General features: G+C 43.2%; 2 protein-coding genes across 2 annotated transcripts; both read left to right on the top strand.

Annotated features, from left to right (window-relative positions):
• The first annotated feature begins 327 nt into the window (after nt 1-327).
• On the top strand, nt 328-1,288 carry LOC138878120 (uncharacterized). Its single transcript, XM_070157781.1, has 2 exons — nt 328-577; nt 765-1,288. Exons 1-2 carry the CDS (start codon nt 328-330, stop codon nt 1,286-1,288), a joined length of 774 nt encoding a protein of 257 aa, XP_070013882.1.
• A 63-nt stretch (nt 1,289-1,351) lies between these two features.
• On the top strand, nt 1,352-3,347 carry LOC138878121 (uncharacterized). The gene is made up of 4 exons (XM_070157782.1): nt 1,352-1,531; nt 1,669-1,786; nt 2,620-2,916; nt 3,064-3,347. The coding sequence occupies exons 1-4, from the start codon at nt 1,352-1,354 to the stop codon at nt 3,345-3,347; spliced, it is 879 nt and encodes a 292-aa protein (XP_070013883.1).
• Nucleotides 3,348-8,633: the final 5,286 nt, after the last annotated feature.

The following is an 8,633-nucleotide window of genomic DNA, read 5'->3' on the forward strand; positions in this document are numbered from 1 at the left end:
GTAACTATAAGAAGTGGACAAGGCGGTGATGTGCATGCCTCCAAGCAAAAAGAAATTTTGAGTGATGAAGTTGAGTTGCAAGAAGATGAGATTCCTTTGGTGGTTGAGAATGTGATTGATGAGAACGTGAATGAGGAAGTGAGGATTGATATCCAAGATGTCGAGGTGGAAACTCAGAATGACGTGAACCCATCTAGGGAACACGTAATAGACATGCCGGAAACAGTTGTGCCTAAAGCCAAGGCTCCTTTGTCAAGGCCACCTCCACCTTATCCTCAAAGGCTTGCGAAGCAATAAAATGAGAATTAGTTTAAGAAGTATATTGACATGATGAAGAGCTTATCCATTAATGTGCCTTTTGTGGAGGCTTTAGAGCAAATGCCGAGTTATGCTAGATTCATGAAAGATTTGGTGACAAGGAAAAGATCCATGGATTGTGAAACTATCAAGATGACCCATCAAGTTAGTTCAATAGTACACTCAATGGCCCCGAAGCTAGAAGATCTCCGTGCTTTCACCATTCCTTGCACCATTGAGAGTGAAAACTTTGCTAAGGCTCTATATGATTTGGGGGAAAGTATCAACTTGATGCCCTACTCAGTTTTCAAGACTTTTGGGTATTGGGAAACCGAGGCTGACTTCCATGAGATTGTAAATGGCGGATAGAACAATGAAGAGACCTTTGGGTATAATTGATGATGTTCTTGTCCGGGTGGACAAATTTATCTTGCCGGCTGATTTTGTGATCTTGGATTGTGATGTAGATTATGAGGTTCCAATAATATTTGGTAGACCTTTCCTTTCTACTGGGAAAGCCTTAGTTGATGTGGAAGAAGGGGAACTCACCTTCCGGGTGGGTGACGAGAAAGTGGTCTTTCATGTGTGCAAGTTAATGAAGCAACCCAACAATTCTAAAGTATGCTCTTTTGTGGATCTTGTCACGGTAGTTATTGTTGATGATACTAGTGCAATGATCAATTTGGAAGACCCTCTCGAGATGGTATTGTTGAATCTTGATGTAAATGAGGATGAAGGCCGACTGGAGTGCATGAATGCTTTACATGGAATGGGCTCTTACTGTTATGAGCCTCGAAAACTCTCTTTGTATCTAGAGAATAGGAAGATCCCACCAATAAAGCCTTCAATCGAGGAACCTCCGGTGTTGGAGTTGAAGTCGTTGCCTCCACAACCTAGGTATGAATTCTTAGGCCCTAGTTCAACTTTGCCAGTTATTCTTTCCTCTTGTCTTACTAACATGAAGGTTGATGCCATATTGGCGGGGCTCTAAAAGCGGAAGAAGGCAATTGGATGGACCTTAGCTGATATTCGAGGGATAAGCCCCGCATCCTGTATGCACAAGATTATTCTGGAAGATGATGCAAAGCCCTCCTTGGAACATCAAAGGAGGTTGAACGAGGCAATGCAAGAAATTGTGAAAACGGAGGTGATCAAGTGGTTGGATGTCGGGGTTGTTACCCCATATCTAATAGCTCTTGGACTTCGCTGGTGCAATATGTACCGAAGACGGGTGGTATGACCGTGGTTACCAATGCACAAAATGAGTTGATTCCTACCAAGACCGTCACCGGGTGGAGGGTGTGCATGGATTACCGCAAGTTGAATAAAGTGACCCCCAAGGATCACTTTTCATTGCCTTTTCTTAATCAGATATTAGATCAACTTGCTGGGCATGCCTTCTACTGTTTCTTGGATGGGTATTCTGGGTACAACCAAACCTTGATTTCTCCTGAAGATCAGGAGAAGACCACCTTCAGTTGTCCATATGGTACCTTTGCATTTTCTAGGATGCCATTTGGGTTGTGTAATGCACCGGCTACATTCCAACAATGTATGATGGCCATTTTCACCGATATGGTGGAATATATTTTGGAGGTATTCATGGATGATTTCACTGTTGTGGGTAACTCATTTTATGAATGTTTGAAAAATCTTTCTAGAGTGTTGGCCCATTGTGAAGAAACCAATCTTGTGCTTAATTATGAGAAATGCCACTTCATAGTTGAGGAGGACATAGTTCTTGGGCATAAAATTTCAAATCATGGTATAGAGGTGGACAAAGCAAAAATTGATGTGATTTCAAGACTCCCTTCCTTACTTCAGTCAAGGGAGTTAGAAGTTTTCTTGGGCATGCGGGGTTCTACCAAAGATTTATCAAAGATTTTTCAAAGAGAGTTAATCCCTTGTGCAAGTTATGGGAAAAAGATGCCAAGTTTGTGTTCAATGAGAGATGTATGCAAGCCTTTGAACTTCTCAAGCACAAGTTGACCACCACTCCTATTATTACCGCACTCAATTGGAGCTTACCTTTTGAGCTCATGTGTGACGTGAGTGATGTTGCAATTGGGGTGGTCTTGGGTTAAAGAGTGAACAAAATGTTTCATCCGGTGTACTATGCAAGCAAGACAATGAATGATGTTCAAGTGAACTACACGGTGACTGGGAAAGAGCTTTTGGATATTGTGTTCGCAATGGAAAAATTTCGGCCATATCTCATGGGCACCAAGTTCATAGTTCATACCAATCATGCCGCACTCCAATACTTGATAACAAAGAAGGATTCCAAAGCTAGGCTGATGTGATGGGTCTTGTTACTTCAAGAGTTTGATTTGGAGATTGTGGACCGAAAGGGTAGTGAAAACCAAGTGGCAGACAACTTGTCTCACTTGGAGGAGGAGGGGAGGCCTCGTGATGGCCTAGAGATCAATGATTCATTTCCCAATGAGCAACTCCTTTCGGTGTCGATGAATGGTATGCCAGGGTTTGCGGACATTGCTAATTTTCTTGTGACTGGTATAACCCCATATGAGCTCTCTTCTAATCAAAGAAAGAAGCTCAAACAGGATAGTTTGGACTTCTATTGGGATGAGCCGTACTTGTTCAAGATCTACATGGATGGTGAGATCTGAAGGTGTGTCCTAGAGGAGGAGCAATTGAGTATCTTAGAGGAATGTCATTCCTCTCCCTATGGTGGCCATCATGGCGGGGCAAGGACAACTTCAAAAGTTCTTAGTTGTGGGTTTTTTTGGCCAACTTTGTACAAAGATGCAAGTGAACTTGTGAAGAGATGCGACGAATGTCAAAGAGCGGATGAAATTTTGAATAAAGATGAGATGCCTCTCAATACCATTCTTGAAGTTGATATTTTTGATGTATGGGGAATTGATTTCATGGTCCCATTTGTTAGTTCTTGTGGGAACACATACATTCTAGTGGCAGTTGACTATGTTTCAAAGTGGGTTGAAGCCGTGACTTTGCCCAACAGTGAAGCCCGGAGTGTTGTTGCATTTCTCAAAAAGAGCATTTTTACTAGGTTTGGCACTCCTTGATCAATCATAAGTGATGGGGGGTCTCATTTTTGTAATAGAGCTTTTGACACTTTGCTTGTAAGTATGGTGTCAATCACAAAATTTCTACTCCTTATCATCCTCAGGCGAGTGGCCAAGTTGAAATCTCAAACAGGGAAATCAAGAGTATATTGTCAAAGACGGTTAATTCAAATAGGACAGATTAGTCAAAGAAATTAGATGATGTTCTATGGGCTTATAGAACTGCTTACGAGACTCTGATTGGTATGTCTCCGTACCGGTTGGTGTTTGGGTAAGCTTTCCATCTACCGGTTGAGTTAGAGCACAAGGCCATATGGGCTTTGAGAAAGCTGAATCTTGAATGGGATGTGGCAGCAAATCTTCGTGTGGAGCAGCTTAATAAACTTGATGAATTCTGATTCCATGCCTACTCTAGTTTGTCCTTGTATAAGGACAAGATGAAGTACCTTCATGATAAGTATGCTCATGTCAAGGAGTTCAAAGTGGGTGATTTGGTTCTCTTGTTCAATTCTCGGTTACGTCTCTTTCCGGGAAAGCTTAAGTCGAAATGGAGTGGAACTTTTGAAGTGGTGTTTGTGATTCTATTTGGTGAACTTGACTTGAAGAACAAAAATGGGGAGGTTTTTAGAGTTAATGGGCAGAGGGTCAAGCACTACCTGGGCAAAATTGATGACAACCACGTGGTGGCACTGCTCCATCTAAAGTGATTTGATGGTAACTTGCTGTGCCGCGATGTTAAATCAGGCGCTTCTTGGGAGGCAACCCATGTGTCTTTCTTTTTGTTTTTCTTTGATTTTCATTTTAGTATAGGATTTTCTTTTATCCTAACTAGTTGTCAAATGTATGTAGGATTGATTTGATGCAGTGCAGGACTAAAACTGGAAAAATGATGCACTCTCTGAAGTTTGGACTGCTGCCGTAATGCATTTTTAGTAGCCGCAATGGCCTTGTTGCGGGGGCAAAATTTCATTGTGGTCCGCACTGTTGATTGAAAAAAAGTGAATGCTCTCTGAAGTTGTCACCACAGCCGCATTGCCTTTCTTGCGGTCCGCTGTGCCCACTGCGGCCGCAGAGCATTTCCTGTGGTCCGCAATGGTTACCTCCTCAATGCTTCAGACTTTTGAGTACCGCGGACCGCAGTGCCATTTTGTGCGGTCCGCGGTGGGTAGGTACAGTGGGTCCCATGTCCTTTTTATATAAATTGGACCTGAGGCCTTCATTTAAAACTTTTCGCTCTTTTGCTTTCCAAATAGTAAAAAGTACTGTTCATCCCTAACCCTAACTGCACGATTTCAACTTATGATTCTCATTCATCTGTGCTGCATCTCATTACTGGTACTTCTAATCTTTCCTTAGTCTTTAATTGTGTTTTATTTTATTTTAATTGATTAGTTCTATGTCTTTTTCTTCCTTTTTTCTTTTAATTGATAACTTAGGGTTACATAACACTGTTAGAGTAGGGTTAATTAGTTAAATACAATGATTAAGTACCTAGTCAGTTCATAATATGTGCATTTAGGCTCAAAATGAGAATAATCTGAAACCCTAGGTTAGTGCTGCTAAATGAGGTTCACCGCGGTCTACGGTGGATTTTTCGCGATTCGCGTTGCCTTTCTGCGGTCCGCGATGGCATTTTATGCGGACCGCGGTGGTAAAACTTCAAAGAGTGAAGGTTTAAGGAACGCGGCCGCGGTGGATTTTCTGCGGTCCGCAGTGCCTTACCGCGGCTGCACTACAATTTTTACGGTCTGTGGTGGCCTTTATCAGAGAGTGGGTAGTTTGACCCCTACCTCAATGCGGACCACAATACCATTTTGTGCGGTTCGCGGTGGTCCCTTTGCGACCGCATTGCATTTTATGTGGTTCGTAGTCTGCAATTCTGCTTTACATTGTCAACTATCTGCAATCATAATCTTCATTGCTTCATTTGGTACTATGATACTAACAATAACTGAATGAAATATCCTTGCAGATAATGGTGAAATCACGAGGCAGAGGTGATAAACAGAAAGGCAAAGGAGAATCCTTCCGGGTTAGGGGACGAGGCATGATCAGATTGATCCCACAAGTCCGGCAAGCAATTAAGGACACTAGAAAGTCTATAAGGGTTGCGGATAGAGCTACTTCCCTTTCGGGAAGTGACTATTTTCTTTCCCGGGAGGCATCAAAATCCGAGTCAGTGCCGGAGTATGTTCCAGATTGGCTGGAAAGGCAAAGATTAAGAGATACACCTCTGGGAACTCCTACTACTCAAACTTTAGTTGCAATTTCTTCTGAGTCGTCTGAGGGCTCAGCTGAGAGCGGTGATGATGTTTCTTCTACCTCACCTACAACTTCAACAACCGGTGAGGATCCCATAGAAGAATAATAAGGAGGGGGTGAGCCCCAAGTAGGAGGGATGGCTAGAACCAGAAAATCAGAAGCTTGAAAAGATAGATTTGTTAGTGAATTGGCATACCACAAGTTCAGAGAATGGTAGACCGAGAGGAAGTTGATACTTGAACGGCGATTCATTGACAAGGATCTTCTGCATCACAACCTAAATGTGCAGAGGCAATTCATAGAGAGGCCGGGCTTGGATTAATTCATAGGCAACATTGAGGATGCAAATGAGCACTTGGTGAAGGAGTTTTACACTAATGTTGCCCACATTAAAAAGGGCACTACAGTGACTAAAGTGCGAAATTTTAAAGTAAAATTTGATGGAAAAACAATCAATGACTACCTGGGCTTTCCGGAGGAGGATGAAACATTATACATAGAAAAGGTAGCATTGGGGGAAGGGTGCCCATCCGTGGTTAGCAGAGTAATTGGCAATCCCAGGTACCACCCCAACATGGTTGACACCGGGAATCAAAATTTTGAGGAGAACCCTGAACTTCAAGGCAAAAGGGTGGGAGACATTTATTTGCAGTAGGCTAGACCCCACCACTCATGAGAACATTCTTCCTATCTCTCGGGAAATTTTGGTAGCTTCTATCATGGCGGGGTACCCGATCAACATCGAGAATGTTATGTTGGGTAATCACATGGGTGGTAAATAAAGGTGATAGATCATACCCCTTCCCACATTTCCTGACTGTGTACTTTGAGGATCAGAATGTAGAAAAAGGAGATTCGATGTGAAGGTGAAAGCAAAGCACCTTTTTCCTGGTATAGCCTACAGGGTGATGACAACCCCAAAGGCAAAGATCCTAAAGGCAAATCCACTGATTCTACTGGCCAGTCTGAAGAGCCAGTAGTAGTAGTAGCTCCTACTCAGCCTCCTTCAGCTACCCCAGATATGGCCCCAGGATCCTATACTGCCACTACCCTAGATATCCCCTCATCTTCAGCCTACCCATTGACTGCCTACCGTTTAAGCCAGACCCTTGCCAGTATCAACAACTGGATGCAGGCAGCCACTTCGAAGTTGTCTGTACTTTCTACCTCGGTGGCAACCCAGTCTGAACCCCCTTAGCCACAGGTCATATAGTCAATGGAGGACACTCTCAAGGAGCTTCTGGACAACCAGAAGAATCTCCTAGAGAAACAGCAGTTGATATTAGGGGTTGTCGGTACATATGGGAAAGCATTGAAAGAGCTCACAAAGGAAACAAAGAAGCTGAGAAAGACTCGAGCATCAAAGGAGTCTGTGAAGGAGCTGAGGGTAGAGGTGGAGAAGATGAAGGTCGTTGATCACTTATCCTAGGAGATGCTATTGCATGACCCCACTCCAGCAGCCCGGCCTGAGCCGAAGCAGGAGTTGGAGAGGGTGATTCCCTGAGCTGATGATGTAGTGATTGAGTTAGCAGACCCCCAGGATGGTTCCTCCAGCCAGCCCCAGGTCCCAATGCAGGCCCAGGACCTAGTGCAGGATCAGGTCCCAGTGTAGATACAGGTTACAGGGATCCAGTCACAGGTTCCCGAGCAGTCCGAGGATCTAGAGACCCAGGCTCCTGAATGTAGACGAGTAAGGAAGAGTGTAAAACACGAAGGGTGATGTCGTGCATGATATTGTGAGAGAGTGTTAATTCACGAAGGGTGATGCCATGCCGTATTCAGTGAGTGTAAATGCATGAAGGCTGATGTCGTGCCTGATAACTAGGGATTCTAGTTCATTTTACACTCCTTTTTACTTGAGTTTTGGTTAAAAATGTATACAAATAGTCTCAAAGGCTTACATGTTGTACTTGTTTGCAGGGTTCGGTCAAAAAGGTAACAAGTAGTCAAAACCAGCTCAAAAAGGAGTGAAACATGCACAAGTACCAAGAACAAGTCAAAGCACAGTTGCAACAGACCCACCGCAACCGCTATCCATTTAGTGCGGTCCACAGTGAGGAGATTCAGAGAGGTGCAAATTTTGGAAGTTCAAGCATTGTGGCCGCAATCCATTTTGTGCGGACCGCAGTACCCTCTTCGCGGCCGCAATCCATTTTATGCGGTCTGCGGAGAGGGGATTCAGAGAGTTGGTAATTTGGACGAATGAAGCCAGTGCGGTCCGTGGAGAATTTATGCAGACCGCAATGAAGCCACCGCGGATGCGGTTCATTTTATGTGGCCCGCGGTGGCCAGATTCAGAGACCCAGAAAGTCAAGCTAAAAAGCCTCACCGCGGCCGCGGTACCTCCGCAGGGGTATTTTTGTCCAGAAAATTTGGCCTAGTATAAATACTTTCTTTTCACATTTTTAGGGTATCTTTTGTAATCTGTTAGATTCCCAGAGCATGTGAACGACTGTTTTCTTCCATTTTGAGTAACTTGTAGCTAGATTAACACTGAATCTTCAATATCTTAGTTTGTAATCATAATTTATGGGTTATTCTTTATCTATTTCTCTGTTTTCTTCCATTATAATGAGTAGCTAGACCCATTAGCTAGGGTTGTGGCTCAACCCTAGTGTGGGTATTTGATGGGTCTTTTGATTTAAGGCTTAGATGTTTATGGGTAGTTGATATTTGGACTGATTTGTATTTTTTATGTTGAATTAGTGGTTGAAAACACTAATTTGTGCATATTTGACTTGGGCTCTTCATGAGAAAAATAGCTTGAGTCTAAGAAAATCAGTCCAACAAGGAATTGGGGTGTAATCAAGAGATTTATAGCCCCAATTAAAGGGTTAAACCTAGAGATAGTAATACCCGACTTGAGTCTATATTGCTTGCACAATTTTGACACCCAATTGATTTTGAGAAAGTCAATTAGGGCAAAGTCACTCAAGCTACAGAGAGGTATAGAGTGAGTAATTCCGTGCATTGGCTATATCACAATACCCAACATAACTTCTTTGTCTTAGGCTTTAGATCCCG

The sequence above is a fragment of the Nicotiana sylvestris genome, chromosome 9 (assembly GCF_000393655.2).
Source record: "Nicotiana sylvestris chromosome 9, ASM39365v2, whole genome shotgun sequence".
Taxonomy (NCBI): domain Eukaryota; kingdom Viridiplantae; phylum Streptophyta; class Magnoliopsida; order Solanales; family Solanaceae; genus Nicotiana; species Nicotiana sylvestris.

Coding starts and splice junctions, on each gene's coding strand:
- LOC138878120 (XM_070157781.1), top strand. CDS start 328: ATGATGAAGAGCTTATCCATTAATGTGCCTTTTGTGGAGGCTTTAGAG. Junction 578..764: donor TCTATATGATTTGGGGGAAA/GTATCAACTTGA, acceptor ATTGTGATGTAG/ATTATGAGGTTCCAATAATA.
- LOC138878121 (XM_070157782.1), top strand. CDS start 1,352: ATGCACAAGATTATTCTGGAAGATGATGCAAAGCCCTCCTTGGAACAT. Junction 1,532..1,668: donor ATATGTACCGAAGACGGGTG/GTATGACCGTGG, acceptor TTTCTTAATCAG/ATATTAGATCAACTTGCTGG. Junction 2,917..3,063: donor GTTCAAGATCTACATGGATG/GTGAGATCTGAA, acceptor CTTTGTACAAAG/ATGCAAGTGAACTTGTGAAG.